The sequence below is a fragment of the Netta rufina genome, assembly GCF_964035555.1.
Source record: "Netta rufina genome assembly, chromosome: 2".
In the NCBI taxonomy this organism is placed as follows: Eukaryota; Metazoa; Chordata; class Aves; order Anseriformes; family Anatidae; genus Netta; species Netta rufina.
In genome coordinates this window covers 123,845,730-123,868,945 of record NC_140124.1, presented here as the reverse complement: position 1 = coordinate 123,868,945, position 23,216 = coordinate 123,845,730, and the positions used below count along the sequence as shown (strand labels likewise).

The following is a 23,216-nucleotide window of genomic DNA, read 5'->3' as shown; positions in this document are numbered from 1 at the left end:
GTTTAAATTGGATTAATAAAATCACTAAGATAAAATTCAAAACATTGTTTTGTTATTTTTATTTAAAAGTATCATGCTTGTTAAGAAACATTTCAGGTACCTGCAATCCATCACAGAATTAAAAAGATGGATAAATATAGAACACACACATTTTTCATTCTAATGGATGTTTCAGAAAGTGACAAAGAAAGATTACATCATCTCTAAAAGCAACTATAACATGGTTTTGCTGAGATATTGCAGTACAGTATTACATTAAAATAGTGTAATGGATTTCGTTTGAATATTTCCACAAAAGCCACTAAATATCACAAATGATGAAGGACTTAACCCAGTGTTTTCATAATTAACATGAACCAGATTTCATTTTTTTTTTTCTAAAATGCACAGGTTTCAAAATGCTACATAGCCTAAACTTCTGCAACTAATTACTTTAATTAAAACTATATGTATGAGAATGTAATTGACTCTATGTACATTAAAAGCAAAATCTTACAATTTACTACACAATGTAAATTTTGTGAGGCACTGGAACAGGCTGCCCAGGGAAGTGGTGGAGTCACCATCCCTGGAGGTCTTTAAAAGACGTTTAGATGTAGAGCTTAGGGAAATGGTTTAGTGGGGACTGTTAGCGTTAGGTCAGAGGTTGGACTCGATGACCTTGAGGTCTCTTCCAACCTAGAAAATTCTGTGATTCTGTGATTCTGTAGTAAATAGTTATTGTCTGTCCTCTTTGAAGCTGAATTTGGCACAAACTGGGTCATGATCTAGTATACAAACAATCAGTTACCTTGGAACAGATTGTGGCGTTCGATCCCTCACTCCTAAATTCTTGGCTGTGTTTTGTACTCTTGCACCCTGTGGAGAAAAAAAAAAAAAAAAAAAAAAAAAAGTAACAAGTTTGTGTAATTAATTGCAGCTCAAGTTGGAAAGTTCTCTGAACTCTCTAGATGAATTTAACACTTGATTATAACTAATAAATACATATTGTCAATGTCCCAGAATAACTCTCCTCTTTGGAAGTGACTATCAAGTTATGTCATTACTTAAAAATATATACAAACAAAAATGCGTGAAACCAATAATTTGCATCCAAAACTGAGCTGCACTGGTAACATGATTTTTCCCTAGTTTAATAGGGAAAAGACCATCAAATACCAAAAGTCTACAGCTAAAGAGGGAGCTAAATCCAGTCTCTAAATTCTCAGCATACAGGACAGAAAACAGGAGGCGTAAACTGTAGGAGAAGAAAAAAAAAAAAAAAAACAAAAAAAACTTAAATGAGGCACCAAGTAAGAATTCAAAGGATAAAAAAAAAAAAAAAACAACAACTCTGGAATAGATGGCTTGGAAAGCACTGTTCATCTCTTCCCTCCAGCATGTCAACCACACCACACAGCTTGGTGTCATCAGCAAACTTGCTGACTGTGTGCCCAATCCCATTGTCCATGTAACCAACAAAGACGTTAAGCAGCACCAGTCCGAATACTGACCCCGTAGGGACACCACTTCTCACTGATCTCCACTTGGATATTGAACATTGACTGCAACTATTTGAGTGTGTCCATCCAGCCAACTCCTTACTCACCAAACAGTCCATCTGTCAAATCCATGTTTCTCCAACTTAGAGACAAGGATATCATGCAGGACAGTGACAAATACTTTATATAAGTAAAGCTGATGGTTAAAAAGTTGGACAGGATGAGTTCAGACCCTCATCACCTTCAATGTCCTTTCCTCAGTCCCATAATGTAAAATTTTATCATAATAAAAAAAAATACCATGACAGACTGCTAGTGGCTGAGATTGGTATACGATTAACATAACTGAGAGCAAAAATATACATATAAATGGGAAAACTATCAAAATTAATCACAAGTTGATCCTGAACTTCAGTGCTGTGACTACCTCTAAGAAAAAAAAAAAAAAAAGCCTGTTTTTACTTACATCACTCACTAGATAAATTTTAGTATCTTGCTCACATAATAAATCAAATGTGTTGATTTAAAAAGGAGCCTAGCTTTATACAACCGTGTAATTTATAGTTTAGCAGGAGTACAAATCAGACCTTCTTTACAACCATCAGATTCTTACTTCTTTTGAAGAAAAGCACACAAGAATTTCTATCAACTTCCTACATGCCATCTCCTAGTTTCTATTGAGCACTATTACACCATTTTTATTTCAATATACTGCTAATTTATAGTCCTCCCCTATTATTCTAATACCTGTAACAATGTAAATATTGACACTGTTTGTCTCATGTATGTATAAAAGACTGTTCTGTTTTGTGGCAGAATGCTTTTCTCTGTGTACCAGTACTGCCAGACCGCTCATGAAAGATGTCATTAGCTCTGGGGAAATGCTACCATTAATCTGGACTCTTTTATAGGAACAAGTATTCTTATTGCCATGAGAAAAAAATAATAGGTTTATTTTCAAGCTACACACTAATTTAAGGATGGCAAAAACCAGTAACATAAAGAAAATAGATTCTCTTTATGGCCCACTCAAAGAGCTATAAATCAGCATCATTCTGATGAGAACTATTCAAAATGCGGTGCTATTATCATACTTCTGAGGAAAGTAATCTGGAGAGGCATGGAAAAATTCCTCACTCACTTAAAAGATAACACAATTTCTGCTAGCCTTTTCTGCTCATCAGCTTTTTAGTTACCTTTCTTTCCTATACCCCTGTGCCCTCCTGCAGTTCCTTTTCTAGGCCTCTCCATCTTTGACACTTTTTGGTGTATCCTGAAGACACACTTATGTCAGTGTGCTTTATGTAGTATTTTATAGGTACAGGTGTTTATGTGAATACACATACATGAGTAAATAAAGTTTGTAAATGGTGGTTGTGATGTTAAAAATAATTTTTTTTGACAAAACATCAATTTAGACTGAATCAGCAAATGAAAAAGAGGAAGTCACTTAACTAAAACCATCCCACACACCCAAGCGCATACCAACTCTCATAAGTTGGTCTCTTTTCTTTAGTTCTTGCAGAACAGGTGCTTGCAAATACCTAATTATAACTGACAAGGGCAATTACTTCGAAAATTGTTCCAATACAGTCAGGGCTATTACAAGTCTTTTTAAACATGACCATGACCTCATTCAATTTAAAAGAAAAACACACTTCTTGAGGTCATCCATTCAATTGGGTGTCTCCAGTTATTCAGTACTAGTGCCCCAAGCTGGAAAAGATACCACTTTCTGGAAGAGAGAATATGCCTATGTGTAAAGTTGATGCTGCTAGGAACTAACGTTATTGGCTTCTCCAGAATACCAGATGAAATAGATGTCCTTTCATTTGTACCCCCATCTGGTTAGTCTCTCTTTATTCAAAAAATAAAATAAAATAAAATAAAATAAAATAAAATAAAATAAAATAAAATAAAATAAAATAAAATAAAATAAAATAAAATAAAATAAAATAAAATAAAAATCAGGTTGTAAATGGGGTATCAAAAGTCTTTCATAGATATATACACGCTAAGACAAGATACATGCATTGTCTTTACCTAGATGTTCCACAACAAACCCCAAGAAGTTTTTTTGTTATTGTTTCTTTTTTCCACCTCCAAGTTTTATGGCCTGCATTACACTCCTGACAGCTAAATCCTACAGATGCTTTAAGCATTAAATCCAGAACGTTTCTAGAAAACACAATGGAGTGCTGTTGGAATTACTCCAAAACATTTAGAATTTAATGGAGGGTTATATTTCTACTACAGAACTCCAAGACTGATTTAAAATTACAACAAAAGATTATTACTCTATTAAATGCCATAGCAGTTTCCTGCAAGAGGAAGGATGTGTGAACAAATTCTGGCTTGATATACCAGCAGACTTTTACAGTGTCTGTGGGTGGTATTGAGATATTGGTATCTTTAACAGCTATTGATCACCTGCTGTTTTACTTCAGAGAATGTAGGCCCACTACAGGCTTTTTTCTACATCTCTTTTTGAGCAAGTCTTAGTACAGCTATAGCAGCTCTGAACCATTAGCAAGTTGCTTACATTTTGTCTTTCATTTTCATTTAGTGGGTTGCAGAATACCCACATATAAATCAGCATTTCTGATAACTTTCTAGAACTGTACATTGAAAATGTGCTGTTTGACAGAACACAAGCAGACATAATCACAACTCTATGTCCAGGTTCTTTCATTGTAAAATACCCAAACCTGATTTTTGTTTAGAACTTCAGGGGTAAACACATCAACATATAAATGCATGTTTATCCTTGTACAGCATTAGCTTCTTTTAATGTCGAGTTAAAGGTACAATTCCTAACAGACCTACATGACTCAAGAACCTTGAGGGTATTTATACACTTCAAAACTTAGTTTATGTACTAAATAAAGTGAAAGCCAGATACAAACAGGAATGTGTCTAATTATTCAGATGTACCCACGTTAGGCAGCAAATCTTACATATAAGATTAAAAAATAAATAAATAAAATCTATGGCTTGAGATTTATCTCAACTAATATAGAAATATCTACATGATTGCTTTAACAAACCAAAGGTGTGGCCAGGAATACATATTCTTCTATGATGAGTTAGAAATACCATACAGTTGCTTAATCATTTCCATAACTAAACTGTGATTTCTGCACAGAATATATATCAGAACTTATGAAAATAATGAAACTAGATACAAATTAAAAGCCAGATATAATTAATCTTGTTTTATCTGTGATTAATTATTCCAGTATTATATTATCTTTTTTCCTTTTAATTCAATGTTGAATTTGTCTCTCTTTGACTTCTGCATCCTCTGTCTTGCTATGCCTTTGTCATACAGTTGAAAGTTACCACAGGCTGAGATATATGTTCCACATGCACACATACTGATTAAGCCCCCACCCACTCAACCTCTCTTTGATCAACTGAATAGGTTGAGCTCTTTAATCTTCACTTCATAAGGCTTGTCTAACAACCTCTGGACTATTCATGCTCCTCCTCTGAACTCTTTCCAAGACTCCAATCATGCTTTTGAAAGCATTTATCTGATAACAAGATATTCTAGGAGCTGTTCCATTATAGGGTAGAGTGTATTCTCCATGTGCAGTTGATATTTCCTTTAAATCCAGCATTTTTTGGTCATGCCTTTGCACTAAGAGGTCACGTTGAGCTGGTTATCCATTCACAACAGCTTCTAAATCCTAATATTCTCTTATGACAAACATGAAATACACAACTTGAAACAAGCACAATGTCCTTGGAAATCTTGCCTGCAAAGTTAAGAACCGCAGTATTTATCTTCCACTCCCATCCTGCCCTTTCCCTTCATTCAGAATAAGTAATTTTATTAACGATAGCTAATGGTCTTACGTTATTTTTATGGATAATTATTATAATAAAGATTCTCAGACTACTCTGAGTAACCATATCAGTTACTATACAAAAACCTTCAGTAGAATCATAACCCTGTAAAAATTATTAACCATTTACACATGCACAGAAAGCAAGCATCTGGTTAAAAACAGCCTGTTCCATCATGAAAAAACAAACAAACAAAAAACCTTTGAGTCAAAATTCAAAGAAGAGAATAAAACAAAATCAAAACACAGCAAAAATACCAAGCTAAGAAAACTCACACAGACAGTAACATAATGATAAGATGGGGGTTATAGTTGTTTGGTCAAGGATTGCTAGGAAACAGCAAAGTATCACCCACAGAGAGTGCCTTACCTGTTTGCGCATGACATCTGTAGCTTGCATGATATAGCGAGGTGGGAGCCCATGGCTCCGGGCCAGAATGATTGCCTGCTCCAGGGTAACGCTCAGGGTGCAGCTGCAAGAGAAAACTGAGGTCAGCCATCTGCTAGTAATAGTGTACTACAAATAATTGCCATACACTAATATAATTTAAGAATAATTTTATTTTTAAAAAAGTTATAAATAAAAAGAATAGACAGTAGACCTGCACCCTAGTACTCCCAAACACTCTAAACCTTGCAAGTATTAGCCTGGACACAAAAAGTTTATTAAATGCAAAGATTTTGAGCATAATGTTACTGCTGAGTTTCAACCAAAGGCATTTGCATTTTTTGTTTATTAAAAAAATAAAATAAAAAAATCCCACAACGCTAACTATGGCTTGGCAAGCACATGATAGAGTGACAACCCAAATAGAAGAAAAATTTTTAATTGCAGAAATCCTTTTCCAGTTGACTCTCACGGAACTTCTCTCAGCCTCTGCTGCAGACCCCAGCTTTGGTGCCAGGGTCCTGATCTGTTGCCATGAACTGAGCTTGGGTATTCTCATGGCATGTTGTTACAGTGCAGTTTAAATAAAGAGATATTTACGCTTTCAGAAAAGAAAAGAAATGAATTCCTTCAAATAAATTGTCCTCTCCTACTTTGCCATCTTTTTCAAGTAAACACTTGAGGACAAAAACCTCTCCTGGGTACCACATCCTAGTGAAAAGGCTGTAATTGCTTTGTCAGAGCAACCAGGAAACTTTCAGAGCCAAAGATCTTTGCTGTAGGAAAACCTGTCATTGCGGCAGACAAGAAGGAGTAAGGAAAGTCACTTTGGACATGCCAACTGCCTTCAGTTGTCATGGTGAGAACAAGGAAGGATAGGCAGCTTCTCACACAATCAAACCAAAGCTATAGAAGACTTCAAGATAAAGGCAACAACACTGAGTAGGAATAGTCAGGTACTTTGTGAAAAGCACAACACGTCTGAGGGCTGCTACCATCCAAGTGCTGAGAATGGCTGCGTTTTGTACCACTAAGCAGCTTGATGATTTTTCTCTTCACAGCCAAACAACAAGAATCAAATCCCTTTGAGCAGAAATATGAGGTGCATAGAAAATGATCCCACCTCAGCAGAACCTGACAAAAGCTGCATACTTCAAGTTCAAATAATAAAAACTAAGACACATGGTTCAAACATACTTTTGAGCAGCCTTTTGGCAAAATCCTGACTAAAAGATTCTGCATAGCTTATATTATGCACACAGAACAGACAATATGTTTCAATCAAACACTCGTTTTGCTGAGCAGAAGATCTGTAGGAGGAAAAATGTGTCTGCACTTATTTTCTTACTGAAAAAAAAAAATCCACCATCCTGACATGTTTTAAAAACCAATAAGCAAATTTATGGACTGTAAAAAAAGTTTCCCAGTGTTTAGTGCAAAAGATATTTAATTTGATCTTTATCTTTATTAATGGTCTTTTGTTTAAAAAAAAAAAAAGTATAAACTAAATGAGTTTCTTTGGTAATACAATATTTTTTATTCCCTGGTTTCTTGTATACACTTACACCAAAGTTAACTCAGAGCAAAAGTCTATTGATCTTTTCTGTTATATGTTTGATTAAGGTGCATAACAGTTAAACGTTAGACTAGGAATTCTCCATGTCATGTTTTCATCTTGTCTTTGAAAGGTTAAGTATTGCATAAATAAAGTACATGCCCATAATACTTACAGCACTAAAATCTGAAACATCTAACTTTCAAGAACAGACTGCAAAGGAAGCTTTGTCCTATTTACAACTGGAAAAAGCAAAAGTAGCTGAAAACAAATTTGACAGATGTAATCTATGCCAGGCAAAAGTCTCTCTGTAGGTGTAATGGAGGTTAATGGGCTCAAAGTACAGCTTTCAACCAAACAATTATTGCCAACTTTCCCATAAATTCCATCTTCCTGGAACCCAAAAGACTGAAAGAACAAAAAAATCATGTTCTCCATGCATGAATCAAAACTAACAAAGGAACACTGTGAATTCTATGGATTATAATGAAGGTCAGCTAGAAGAATTAGACACAAACACTAATCTTGTAATTGGAAAAGACTGCCAAACTGTTCCCTATCCCAAACCTGAAGAAATGGCCACTGATCATGGATATTATGAGTTACCTATATTTTGATAATGCCAACCACAATTCAGAAACAAGGTTGCCAAACGTGCAAAGACATAACGAAAGTGAGGAAAAACATGGACAAATTATTGTAATGAAGATTTCTTTAATATGCTACTCTGATAGTCTGTTTATGTTTCATGATTATACTGTAGTTATTGCCAAACGCTGAAGAGCTCACCTCAAGGCACAAAAATAATAATTCTAAAAATAATATTAGCGTGTTATTAGAAATTAGCAGTGAAGACACTTAAGATGACAGCAATGATGATGTTAACTATTAGCACACCTCTTTAATAAAAGATTTTATATTCAAGGTTAAATTCTACAGTAATGCTGGTTAGATACATCCACTATATCTTTTAAAAACATTTTAATATACTTTAAAAAGTAAAAATGTCAAAATAAGACCAGTGGCACGATTTCATTTCATTATAATATTTCATTAGAGATTGATAGATTTTGTTTCTCTTGAAGCATGTAAAAGGTCTGAGGAATGGCAGCCCCAAAACCAGAATTTAAATAAAAATGATTGTGTATGGCTTTTGTCCTGTAGTTATGACATAAGTATACTACTTTCTAAATACAACAAAAACAACACTGAAATAGCTTTGTTTTGGTTGTAAAGTAAATCAATAAAACATTGTCCTCCTATAAAACGGATCATAAACCTTTCCACAGGGTTATGCTGAACTGACTCATGAGTAGATGAACATTTACATGCTGGTGCTTTCTCCAAGCTTTTAAAGTATAGTTTTTGAGTCACTACATATTCATTATCACAAATCAAACTGTTCTGGAAACCAGCTGTAGAAGAAACTAATCCACACACAAAACATCAGATGGTAAGATGGAAGAGTCATAACTGGAAGTACCTCAGGAATAAGACTGCCAAGCACACAGAGATTATCAAAATGTAAATTTAAACCAATACAACTTGTACAATTTTATGAAAAAGTTTGAAAGCTGGGAATTCCTGATATGGTAAGACTGTCCTGGTAGTCTAGGCAAGGTTCAGTATCAAGGACTATCAGCAAATACATGCAATATATAGTAATTCACCCTTCTCCCCCATTTCGAGAGCTAATAAGGAGATGGCATTAAAGTTTACAAAACAATTTGGAAGCATTTCTGACCATCACAAGTATCTGGTCATTTGCATGCACTCAGCCCAGCCAAACCAAACAAGGAAAATATCAGTTAAAGAAAAAAGAAAAAGAAAAAGAAAAAGAAAAAGAAAAAGAAAAAAAAACTAACTCCTTCCAATGCTCTCCTAACATTCTGTTACAGAAAGCATAAATTCCAAATCCATACCTATTTACACTGTAAACAAATCAAAATCTGCTTTCACTCCCTCTTTTTTCCTATTATCCCTTCTTTTATGTCAGAAAAAAAAAACAAAAGACCCAAATTCATTATCTCAGAATTCATGTCAGTCAGAATCAGAAATTCCCTGCCTTGACAGATCACAGCAGCATCACAGCACAGGCATTTGGCTTTTCCAGTGCAACTGGGCTGAGAGTTCCTCATTTCACCCATTTGGTTTCCAAGGGGGAACAGAAGGGGCTGCAGCTGCTCCCAGCCCCTGTCTGCTATCTCCTGTCTCTCTTCAGTCATGGTAATATTGATTTGAAGATTGCATACAAACTTTCAAGTATCTTCTGTATCAGACCATTCTGAATAAAAGATGTTAAACCATTTTCTATCACCAATAGTCCCCAGCAGAAGAATTCATTTGTGGTGTGTTTTTTTTTCTTTTTTTTCTTTTTTTTTTGGTTGGTTGTTCATGGGATTTGATTTTTACAAAAGCAAATCTACTGGATAGACATACACTGAAAAACTGAGTCGTAAAAGAGGAAAACAGAAAAATTTAGAGAAATGGATTATTTCATGACAGATTATTTAATGTCACCTGAAAGGAAAAATACTCAGTTCATTTATACTACCTACAGAGCTGCCACCAAGTGAAGTGTATATCTATGTTACCAGAGTTGAAAGAATTTAAATCATTCAGTTCATTCTCAGGTTTCAAATAGGATTCCAGCCATCCCACATCCAAAGATGCATCAGAGCATCTCTCAGAAAAATGCCTAAACAGAAAAGATGAAGTAAAATGAACTGGTTTAGTAGTTACCACATCAGGTACTGCAGAGATGTCAAAATGAATTATGCTCTGGCTATGTGAACAGAAAAGGAAAAGGATGCATGTGTGCTTAGTCTAATTAAAATTTAAAGCTCCTACTCAACATGTAATTTAATGTCATTGTTATACTTTTAATTAATTTTCTTTCTATACATCATAAGCTAATTACACCCACCTTTTAAGCCAGTTACACTATTAAGTATGGACTTGTTTCCGTTGTCATTTAAATTAATGCTTATACAGCAGCTATTATTTCAGGGATAATTCTCTATAATTACTAATGATGGCTGGGTAATGTATACTAATTTTGGTGAGGAACCCAAAGAAGGAAATAGACCATGATAAACTAAAAAGGAAGGGAAATGCTCAGGATTATCGGTAATAAGCATAAAATCTGTAGATATGTCTAGCTGAAGACTCTTTATTTATTATCTTAGACTCAGATTTCTAAGCTGGTGTTATTGTGGGACTATGACTCCATACAGGCAAAATTTGAAGTTTCAGTTTTCTATGCCCATACACTGAAACTCTGGTGAACAGAAATTTATTTTTCTCACAGGGAGAGGAAAGTTCAGCCAGCCAATAGGCATTAGAGATAAAATGTGCATGAAGTTCTGTACAATAAACTATGATACTGCAATTTACAATTACAATAAAACTTTACTGGAGTTCAGGACTTATGTTCAGTCCCTTTATGAACCTTATAATGAAGCTGAGATGTTCCCAGCGTGGATAGATCACTGCTCCAAAATCAGGCTTGGACTGAGCGCATCCAACGAAGGTTTGTTCAAAACTTCTCATATTCTGCCAACATATAGCAAGACATTACCCTGTATGTGAAATATATTTGTTCCATTATGATGGCTCAGTAATAATAAACAATGCTTCAAAAAGTGACTCTTTGCGGAAAATACTACTATGCCAAAAAGAAATGAATAGTTCATAATTAAAGGAATGTCTGCCTCTTAGCTATTAAGCATCAGCATGTACAAGGTTCCTTCACGAGAGGCACCACTGTGATTAAGCAGTTGTGCAAACCTCAAAATAAATATATCCCAACTCCTTTGTTGGGCATACATCAACCATACCACAAGAAGATAATCAAAACCAGCTCTAACAGGTATTTTCAAACACAATTTATCAACAAAGTCCTGACTTGCTGAAGTAGATCACACAGGCTTAATCAAGCCAAGGAATCAGTCCTGGGAGGTAAGTATACATCAGCCACGTTTTAGACCTAATCATGGTTAATGGCGTCTTTTGTAGTTTATAAATATAGTTTTAATCAGGTTTACTAAATTCAACATTTGTCTTAATCCTGAAGCATGAAACATGCAGTAAGTAATGATGACTTTTTCTGTAGTTTATTTGGGAGATCACTATCTTCCAGTACATTTCCAGGAGTAACATGAGACAGTTCTACCTTTAAGATAGAGAGCTTTCTGAACAATAATGAAAAAAAAAGCACTCCTTTTCACCACACATCTGTCAGATTTTAAAAGCTACACAGAACATCTTTTCAGAAACACTCTTCATCTAAGGTCTTGCTACCTTTAATCAACTGGAAATGTTGCAAGAGGTCAATTATACCATTAATTATGTTTTTGTCTAATGAAAGAACAGCATTTCCAGAAGATTCAAAGTATCCCATGCCTTTTGGTTGCTTATTCTTAGTGATAATTCAAAAAAAATAAAAAATAAAAAATAATCTAAAAACAAATAAAAACCAAACTTCAGACATTTCTCTTGTTCTGTACAGAACATCTTTCACTTTAAAGGTTTCTTCCTAAGTAGGCAAGTAAACCAATTTGCTGGAAAATTTGAATTTATTTCTTGTCTTGTAAGATTTTGGGTTATTCAGTTAACTCTTCCACCTCAGAATTAAAATAATAAAATAATAGTAATAACAGTAATAATAGTAATAATAATAATAATAAATATTTGGATTATTTTGATTAAGTTTTTAATGCTAGATTGTTCTAGACAATTTGTTCAACTTTTGCTGTAATATTTTTTTTGTATGGAAGAATGAGATTCTCCCAAAGACCTGGATTGCAGGTAAGGCAATACTGCAGGAACTGAAGAGCAAGAGAGCAAGAGGATGTTTCTACATAGCAAAGTGATCATGTTGTGTATCAGCTCTATTGTTAAATGTCTATCCTGGTCTATAACATTACAAGGAATCCAAAAAGAAAAAAGAACACATTGAAATCCATATTAGTAACAAGTTAGATCCATCTATCTGTCTCATTGCATTTCTCTGCATTTTCAGATTGCATTTTAAACAGAATTTAAAATATGTAAGTGAACCCATAACTATAGTCCTTCACATACATATTAGAGATGAACAAAGCAAAAACATATAAGGTTGCCTATGAAAGGCATATACAGATCAAAATAAAATGATTATCACTGTAGAAACAATTTATTTGTGCTAAATGTCTTGTTTATATTATCTTAAGACAAATTTCTGCATATTGATCACATGAACTGTTTGCAAATATTAACCAGCATGATGAAATACTATCATAAACAATTTTAGGAAAACATAAATTTTGTTTATGTTTAAGTAGGCAAAGTATCACAAACATACACTAATTGCAGACAGGCATAATAAAACTGCCGTTAAAAAAAAAAAAAAAAAAAAAAATCTTTGCTAAATGGAAAGTTAGCAGGACTAAAAGCAAAAGATGGAGAGAAGCAAGAATTAGTTCATCAGCTCACGCTGACAGACACCTAAAAGTATCCTATTGGTCCCTGAAAACCTTCTTACTGTGGAGCTCAGGAGTTATATCTGCAAAACTTCAAGTAGATTTCTTTTTTTAGGCACAGAGTCATTTAGCTCAGAACTAAATTCCTACTAAAACTAACTAACCAAATAAATAAAAATCTGAAATAATCTAAAAGAAAGAATTCTTATCATAGAATGTCTACAATATGAAGTCAGCGTCCAGGGTTCCTATTTTTCACCATGTTTTATCTGATTCAAAAAAAGGCAGCTGGCCACAATGGACAGCTTATGGTGTTACTCTGCTTCACTGTGTGGAAGATGGAGCCAGTTTAGCTGGGTTTTGGGATCTGTGTCAGCTGCAAGAGACAGCATAATCAACGCTTGGCAAAACCTGCCTCATCATTCAGCTGAGTGCCTGCCAGCCAGAACCCCACCGCTTGAAGGATGGCAACGTTAAGAGACTTTCTGGAGGGGAAATTAAAATTCAGAGAAAATAAGACAGTGATTTTTCTGGTGGTTCATCAAGATTATAAAAGACTTCTCTCAATCCTTCAGGAAATGCAAAATTTTAAACAAGCATGGGATTTGTTTCATTTGGATGCTTTAAATGATTCCTTTGAGCCTGTAAGGCCTATGGTCCCTGAATAGGCTTCTGCAGCTGCTGCACCTAATTTCATTTTGGCATGGAAAGAGGCTAGGGCATGTCTGTGCTCTATAGTCTGCTCGTCTCCTTCAAGCAGGAGCTAACATCATGATTCAATAAAATTTAAAAGTGCCTTTCATCACCTACATTTGTACAGAGTGATTACAACTTCAAACAGAATGAATACAAGACAGCGGAGCATTGTTTATGGGGCGGCAGTTGACTGGCAGGCAGAAATATAACTATGGATGACAAAAAAAAAAAGGAAAAACAGAAATAAAAACTATTGATTTCTTAGACTACTTTAGAGTTCTCCTCTTAATGTTGAGTAACAAGGCATGTTCACTTATGACAATCCAAAAGGAGTTTGTAGTACTTACATCACTTTGGACAGAGAAGGTTAAAGAGACTTATTTTTTTCTCATCCTTGTTTATCTGGTGATTGAAATATATTTGAAAAGAAATGCTGTCTGAAATAGATATAGGATTTCAGACTCTCATATAAATTGGTAAACATATTGACATAGTAAAAATCAAAGCAAAGCAATCACTGGCAATTCAAAATCTCCAGTGTTATCTTGGATACAGGGATGAACGTGTGAACTCTGTCAAGATGTTTTAGCCTAGTGCAGTGTGAAAAGCAATTTAATATGGATCACAGAGAAGTTAGAAACCAAGAAACTGCTGATCCAGAGATCAGCAATCACTGTCAAAGCAGACAAAGCTGCTGTTTCATAGTGCTTGGCCTCTTCTGCATTGGGACAGCTAGCCAGCACTTCCCTTCAAGCTTTCTGGGATTTGCTTCCAGTTAGGAGAGGAAAGGTGACATCAACCCCCATTGTCAATCCATGACACCTAAGTTAAGAAAACACTGAAAAGGCTCTCCAATCAGTTCAGTAGCTGACAGATAAATTGAGTGAGGGAGTTCAGGTTTAAAGTATATTAAATAATGTAAACTGACAGATGAATGGTTTGCTCAGTTCCCACTCTCCAAGAGCAAAAGATGCTGACCAGCAGAGAGCCCTGAACTCCTCCACACTCAGAGATTCCCTTTCATTAGCAACCAACTACAGAAATTAGGCTGTGTTGGATTTTTTATTTTTATTTTCTTTTGGAAGCAACCTTGCAAGGAGTTCATTATTATTCACTTTTAAGCTGTCAAGAAGACTGATACATGAAGAACATACTTTAAAAGTTAACCTGAAAGCACTATTCACATCTTTCCAACATCTGCTTGCCTAGCAGTATCAGTAGATAATAACAGTTTTCAGTTCATTAAATACCTGTAGCATAGTGCTAAAAACTTCAGTTGTGAGCTCATTGGACCTACAAAACATGGATTTCTGCAATTGGTTGCATTCCAGAACTTCATAGCATTTAGTTTCTAAGACACAGAAGGCCAGATGCATTGCTGAATACAACCAGGAAAATATATCCTCTCTTACTAAAAACAGTAACATCAACTCTAAAAAGTTAACTTACAATTTAAAGAACTTTACTTTGTATGATTATCTGCTCTGATTAAATAATATTCCGTTAAAAAAGCAGAATTAAGCCTCAGAGACTGCAAGCAACAGGCAAAATCTTCTGTGTCTATGGGACTGGATCGCATCCAGCTTTTTATTCTTCTTTTTGTCCTCCTCACAGGACTTCATGATGCTGCAAGACAGTTTCACTCTACAAAGCAGCAGCAAGGGGAGTAGGTTCAGAAAAACACAGCACAATTTAGCAGCAGAAATTTCAGGAACAAAATTCACAAGCATGCGTGCAAGTTGGAGACAAAACAAGCTTTCTATCTGGGCAAAGGCAATTTCAGAGTGCCAAAAAGCAGAGGATATTTAGAACTGGACTGCAGAGATATGGCCTAGGGAGGCCAAAAAGACAAAACAACAATGTTGAATACAATTTGAAATGCTAAGGAAAGACTTTTCCATTCATCCTGTTTGTACGTACAACAGTAATTTCAGGAAATTGTTATTTCTTGAAAAGAAAAAATAGCTTCTTCAAAATCTGTCACTTCAAATAAAAGCACAAGAGTCCCTTCCAATCTCTAAATATATGAGTTTTCTCCAGAACTTTCAAAAATTCAAAGCAAAAACTCTTTGAGTACCTATAAAATCTTAAGGAATACATTCCTCTCTCCTGGAAGGCCTATCTTAAAATGTCTGTGATAATGTCAAGAGTTGATGGTTTTTTCCTCTGAACAGATGGCAGCCACAAAGGTAATATTATTGCACAAATGAAGTAATGGTATCTTGTACAAAAGCTCAAACAGACTCTTCTGTAAAGCAAAACTAGTCATGCTTTACAGAAAAGTGTTTTCCACATTTACTTTACATAAATGGTGATCTTGAGCCCTTTAACATTGACATGGAAAGCCACACGTAAAATATTTAAACTCCATTCCCATTGCTTGTAATAGTGTCTTGAAATCCAGTGTGTGTTGGCTTTCTAATATTTTGTGTTTTTTAAATACGCTTAACTAGACATCTAAAAGTTTTAACCTTTGAATTAGCCCTAGTTTTGAGCAGAAATCTCATGAATAATTCCTTCTCATCTAAGAATTGCTCATTTTTTCAATCAAGCATGCCACCAGTTATTCAGCTACTAAATAATTCTGAATGATTGTGATCCATGCACTGCAGATTAATACTTTATTGGGACTATTAAAATTGCTCTGACTTTATTCTTAAATAGTAAGAATTTTTGCCACGACTATATTGGCAGGTTCAGGATCCATGAAATCAAAAGAAAACTCAGAGGTAGGGTTCCTCAGTTTTATGCAAAATGGTAGAATCAAACCCATAGTCTTTTCTGATCATGTGAAATTTCTCTTATTATAATATAAAGGGAAGTCTTTGGAAGGATACTTGGGAATAAGGAATCTGTTCTTAAAAGCACAGGGCTTTGAGGAAATGGTAAAAATGGTAACTCATAGTAACTAACTGACATGAGGTCAGTCTAATTATTAATGATTTTTTTTTTTCATTCTTAAGAGCTAATATAGCTTTCTCTTGTGTGCCTTACAAAAGGCTGATTTCCCATCCCCCTTCATCAAATCTTGTTCACTCTCAGAGCAATGTTTATAAGCAAAAATGAATTTAGAAATCTGAAGGTCTGACACATGTAGAGGGACTATCTGTATCAGAAAAACTTCTTGTGAAGCTGTATAAACAGAGATACAGAGACAGAGAAAAGCTATCTTTATAGTCTTCTGAAATGACAACTTCACGCCAATCTATGCCATAAAGTATTCCCATCTTCATTGGCTAGTATTCCCAGACAGTATTCCCACCTATTGTCTAGTGTTAAATAGTAGACTTATTTAGCAATTGCCTAAAGCCAAGTACAGTAAACAGCATGCTACATTCTCTTGTATCAATGATAAAGAGTAATACAAATAGTCTGTTGCAATATAACACTATTAAAATCTCTGCTAAGAGAAATGGCAAGCACTGTTTTTATATAATTTAATTGTGTTGACTGTATACAGAGCTTTTCCTGGTTCTCGTGCCCAATAGCATTGTGGTTATACTGCATTTTTTTTCCCTAAGCCTCTTTTAAAGAAAAGACATTAGTTAAAATTAGGAGAAAGCAACACTCATTTTAATACAAAGTATTAAATCAAGTCTGCTAAAATAAGGATTCGGATAGGTCATATCATCACAGAACATCCCTAGCTGATAGAGACTCAGAAGGATGATGGAGAGCAACTCCCAAGGAGGGTATTTTTAACATATTGCTAGCTGCAATGCACAGTTTGGAAATTTTATAGAGTCGTTATTTAACATCAGATTTTCGGTAATAGCTTGTTTTTGATGTTGTTTTCCCCCTCTCCAATTCAGTCTTTGTTTTTTTTTGGTGTTACGTAGATAGAATTGTATTCTGTCCAACTGGAATATAAATAATGCTGCCTTTGATAAATATCATTAAATACTAGTGAGCTCAATAATGACGTTACTGACTTCTTTATATATATAGACACACATGTGTGTCTATATATATAAATGTGTGTGTATATCTATAATAGACAGACACGCGTGTGTGTGTCTATTAAAATCTCAGAGTTGATGACAACAAAGCTCAGTTGATCACAGTCCAGTTCATTTTCTGGTATTGTGTTAATCACACCAGCTGTTCTACAGACAGAACTTCTCGTTATCATATGGTACACCTGCAGAAATGTATACCTCTTATGTCTCATTTATCTTTTCCTTGAAATAAGCTCTACCCCGCATACAAAGCAAATGCAAATTTCAGCATTCCTTGTCTGTATCAAGAATTTAACACAGTGTGTTATTCACCTAGGAAACATTCCTTTTTCTGCCTTAGCAATTAAGACTCCTGCATTTTACTGACTCGAATAAGGAACAATCCATCACAACTGCACGAAACAGAATCATACTACTCATTTCTGCCTATCACTGCAAAAATAGTTCTACTATTTCACCATAGATTTTTTAAGTGTATTAGATACTTAGTCACATATATGGAAAGACAGTACAAGAACTTTCTCCAAACTGCAATGTCTGAATGACTGACTAAAACAAAGGGAGGAAAATAAATTGCCATACCGGTGAACTCCACTGTTGCACATAATGACGTGACAGGCTCCAAGCCTGTTACAGAGTTCAGAAGAAACTGATAGCAATCCAACTCCAGAAGCACTGCAAGCAGTGTATGCACAGGCAGCGGTGCGCTTGGAACGGATAAAGGACCCTATGAGTCGGTAAAGTTCATCCAAGCAATTGAGAGGCCTCATCAGCTGCAAAAGGGAAAGAGAAATTTAAATATTTGCTACTGAGAACATGTGAAATGCTCTCCTGGAGTAGGTCTTCACAACTACGGGTTGGAACAGCAGGGCTGTCTAGGACAGTTAAAAGCCAGATTCTTTAACATGCATACAGATCACACAGTCTTCTGTTATGACTGAGGACAACTTTTTCAAACTTTTAAATTCTTACGGTCACTGACTTTCATTCCCAGTCCTACCTACAGAGCTGTTTTTCACTTCATTTAACTGAACAGTTCCATCAGTGCCATTTCCATTAATGGTATTTCCAAAGAAGGGAAACCACAAAGAGACAACCTACAACCGTACACATATACAGGAGGGATGCCAAGCCTGGTTAATTGACTCACTGAGACAATCAGCTTATAATTAAGACACATTATCCTTTACTTATGCAAATGGCTGGTTCCTAACCCTGACTAACAACATGGAAAAAGAAAAATGAACAGGAATCGCAAAACATACTACAAAACTCAACATTACTGCATGGAAAATAAATAATCCACCTAGAAAAGGCAGCTTCAAGTAGAAGGCTGCTCTCAGAAGAAGAGCCTTCAAGAGAAATCTGGCATTGAAAAGTAACATCTCATGGTACTTTGTGTAAAGGAGAGGTTCACAACATAGTTTTGCAAAGACCATAGTTCTAAATTCCCTTCATCTTTATTCCAGAAGCACTTTGAGATTCCAGCTAAACTCTTAACCAAAGGTTAAGTCTTTTGAAAAAGAGATTCATTCCCTAGAGACATCTTTAACTAAGTAAGGAAACATTAGCCTCACTTGCCCATTTATGGAGGTAACTTCACTCAAAAAAAAGCATACAGGTCAAGTAAATCAATTATAACAACCAGCATATTTAAATCTGGGCACAAATAAATTTAACCTGGTTTACCTCCTATTGATTTAACTTGCATCCATTTAAATTGATTTTACTTGGTGCCATTTACAAATGCAGAGCTATGAAGAACATAACAGAAGTCACGCCCACAAGCTAAGACCATGCACTAACTCTTAGCTTGCTCCAACTGCAAAATAAATGCACTATGTTAAATTAACATCCCTTGGTTACCTCTGGATTACGAGATGATTTTAACTTGCCCTTGGTCTTTTTACTAAAATAGACAGGGAACAGGTTTGAGGGTAACAAGCACTCTACATGTAGCTAATTTATCCTGTTGTATCTGTGACTGTTTAGAAAATTAAATTTCCTGACTCACCATGGAAGGAGAGGAACAGGCTCATCCTCCTCCCCTTCCAAGTGGTCCAGCACAGAGCCAAGAAACAGGAGCTATCTGTCCGTTAATGATTGTGCTAGATGATACGGTCATAAAATTTTAGTCTGTCATAAAGCTCAGCTGATGATTACTATATTTCTCAAGCCACAGTAACTCAATCACTTTTTCTTGTAAGTCAGTACAGACAAGACCTTAGGAATTTCTGTATTTTTCCTTATTGGTCTACAGTAGGGGTATTAACTATCCAACAGTAGGAGAGATCATTAAATGAATTTTCATAGCCCCTGGGATCTCTGAGTCACAGAGATTTAAAGACCGATGAAGGTATTTGGAGAAAGCTGAAATTAGGAGGTTCAGAAGGAAGCCTGAGCAGGCTGAAGGAGTATTTAATTTTTAACAGCAACTCCAATTTTTGGAACAAAAAAATTCTACCTGCATCTGCTCCCCCCTCACCCCTTGCATGCTCCTGGTGTGATTGCATTGCTCTGACAACATGGCGAAAAAGAAAAGCTATGGTTCTCTTTCTGAGACATGTTGATGCCCTTCAGCCTCACCTGCGGATAAAGAACCACATGGCACCACATACCCCTAAAAGCAAGGTGCAACAGAAAGATTGAAAAGATTTCCTCCTTTCCTTATATCCAAAGTCCCTATAGCTTTGAATTCCATTTTTTGAATGGAATAAAGAACACCTCAAGAAAGGATTATAATAGCAGTGTGTAACATACAGAGTTTAATTATGCACTTAACATTTTTATTTACCTTATCTATGTAAGCTGCTTTAGATGTTGAATTTGCAGGCAGGTTTGACTTGTCCAGGTAGAATGCTCTGGGAAAACAAACAAAACAATGCAAAGGCTGTTAATTGTTTTAATTCTGAAACAAAATGTATGCAGGTGACTATTCTTAGACATCATCCAAAAATGTGTTGGTTTTAGTTTGTTTGTTTTGTTTTGTTCTATTTCCATGATGAGAGAGGATCAAGAATTAGTACAAGGGTAAATAGGCACTAACACCCTTTCTTTAAAGTAATGAGGACCATTTTTCTTGTCCTGGAGACAAACATTACCTCTGCCCTTTGACAGTACAGTGCAAAACTTTAATCCCTAGTTAGTACAAAAACTAGTTCTGAAAGTGATTTTCACCAAAACATTCATTTTCATCAATGAAAGGTTTGTGGCAACTGTCTAGATTTCAACAGTGACTTTGGGTAACTTAGCACGTAAACTGCACCTGAAATTCATGCACTGCAATGTTTTGTTTGTTTGTTTGTTTTTGTTTAGTTGGTTTGGTTTGGCTTTTTAATATTAGTTGTATATATCTGCAATAATATCAGAACAGAATCCCAAATATGAAACATAGTACTGATGTTGAGGAATACACATTCAAGCTCACAATATAAAAACAAACAAACAAACAAACAACAACAACAAAAAGCCCTATAAGTGGTAAATATACATCATACAAGCAAAATGGTATTTGCAATGTGTGCACTCAGGCATGCATGTGTAAATTTAAAAAAAAAAATAATAATAATAAATAAATAAATAAATAAATAAAACAAACTGCCTTCCTGTACAATTTCTGCATACTTCTTTGCAAAGGCATTGGTGCATGAAAGAAGAAGCTAAAGAAAAATGTCATTTACCTACAGAACACAAATGTGACAAACAAGGCATTCTTGCTGTGTCAGATTTATATACTTTGTAGTAAAGCTCTTCAGCCCATATTCCCCCAGTTTCTTCTATAACGTTTCACTTATCAATGAATGGTACCATTAAAAGTTTCCATAAAATAGACAAATGCTACATGCACTGTTTTAAAAGACAAAGGTGGCTGATATTTTGTGCAGAGGACTTCCATGCTTCCATCCTTCTCTCCTAAAACAGGAAAAGTTCTCTTTTTCAACACCAGAAAGAACTTTAACAAAGCTACAGCATGGAAAGCAAGGAGCTCTTCTCCCATCTCCTTTAACTCAGAAACCTTAGAGGCTTTTTATTTTTGCTGTTTGCCTTACAAGCAAATTAATTGCTCACTATTGATGAATTAACATTAAATGTTCGATAGGCAGAGAAAATATCTTACATATCACAGTCACAAGACCTCAAGACTCATTGTGTTGGTTGAAAAACTCCTAAAACTGCTGGGGCCACTGCTAACAGAAACATTGACTGGGATTCCCTGACTAGATGAAGCCTCCAGGGAGAATCATGCAACACCTACCCCTGCAGCAATTCTGGACAAGGTTAAAAACAAAACACAAATACGCACACACAGAACCAAAAACACTGAATATGGAACCTTTCTAGATTTTCTGGTGGAAGCCTCAAGGTATGATCTGGCTCTAGTGCCTGTGCACAAGGAGTAGACCTGGCTAAAGGTCACAGCCAAGTCTTGACCCAGGCTGGAACTGAACTCCAGCTGCCCCATGGAATGTTAACCAAATTTTAATTGCAATAAAAAATGAAAATGTTTTTATCCACGAGCAAAGTTATTCACATGGTTTCATATCTGCAAAACAGGGGTGCAGACTGCAAATTTGCATAGCCTTTTACTATTCAACAATCTGAAATAACTGTACTGATTAAAAAAATTAAATCCATTCACCTTTAATTCTAGTAGATTTTGCTGCCCATAGTTTTGTACTTTTGAAAACCATCTTCCCCCAAACTTAAGGTATGAATTAATCCCCTTTCAAAGCACAGTAAAGAAAACTAATCTAGTTCTGTTATTCCATTAAGCCTGTGCACAATCCAGACTGTACTCTGTGTCAGAGGAAGCTGGAGACTATTGGGAGGAAAAGAGGTTTGCAGAGAAAATTACTCATAAATCACTACGAGTGGCCACAGCACATAAAAGCTACCTCAGCAGCAACAGGCTAACCTTTTCCTTTGTTAACAAAGCTAAAACCAAAGCATCATCCTGCCATCCACTGAACATTATCAGACTAAAAGCCTCTACTGTTTTTTCCTGCTATGCTACAGGAAAATGTGCTTCATTCAGAGTCTGTTCAGCACTCCCATTCTCTTTGTGCTATTATTTCAGCAAATTCAGCTGCATTAAATGAAACCAAAAACCAAATACAGAACAGTACACACATTAATAGAGTACATGGAAAATAATCAACTCAGGGTACAAAATGAAGCAACACGGACACTAGAATAGTATATACAATTATAGAAATTACTATATTAATTCAGTCAGTTATTCATTAACCTAAAGAACAAACAAAAATCAACTATACACAACATTAATTTTATACATCAAAATATCCTGTTACCAATGAAACTATTCCCCCCACACAATCAGATAGCACTCCCAGATGTTTCTCAAGTGCTTTATTTTTATTGCTTTTCATAAAAACTGTCTTCAGTATTTTACAGAACATGACAAACTGTGGACAGCATATAAATTTCCAGAGCACTTCACTTAATTACTAAATGCTTGTTAAGGTCCTTAATCATATTTTATGGGAAAAGTTAATGGCAATATTGGCATGGTGCCCAATTTGGACAATATTTTCTAATCCATTTGAAATGATCAAGAATGAAATCATAGTTCTTTGTCTGCAATTGTGATGCTGGTTTTGCTACTAAAAGCCTTACAATTTCTCTAAGTTGTAGCATAAAAACCTTTTTTCTACTACAAAAAAAAAAAAAAAAAGCTTTTTTCTACTAAAAAAAAAGTAAAAAAGGTAAAAACAAGCAAACAAAAAGGTAAAAACAAGCAAACAACAACAACAAAAAAAAAAGGCATTAGAACAACAGGGGATTATTGCTATGTTCAAATTTT

The 23,216-nt window shown here is 35.2% G+C and overlaps 1 protein-coding gene across 1 annotated transcript in view; it reads right to left on the bottom strand.

Moving 5' to 3' along the window:
- PREX2 (phosphatidylinositol-3,4,5-trisphosphate dependent Rac exchange factor 2) overlaps positions 1-23,216 on the bottom strand; it is a gene marked incomplete at its 5' end in the record, with an annotated part of 184,759 nt that overhangs the window by 8,239 nt on the left and 153,304 nt on the right. The window contains 4 exons of the mRNA XM_084282243.1: positions 791-858; positions 5,703-5,805; positions 17,975-18,165; positions 20,187-20,253. Of these exons, the coding sequence (XP_084138369.1) occupies positions 791-858; positions 5,703-5,805; positions 17,975-18,165; positions 20,187-20,253 (429 nt within the window). The remainder of the gene's footprint in view (positions 1-790; positions 859-5,702; positions 5,806-17,974; positions 18,166-20,186; positions 20,254-23,216) is intronic.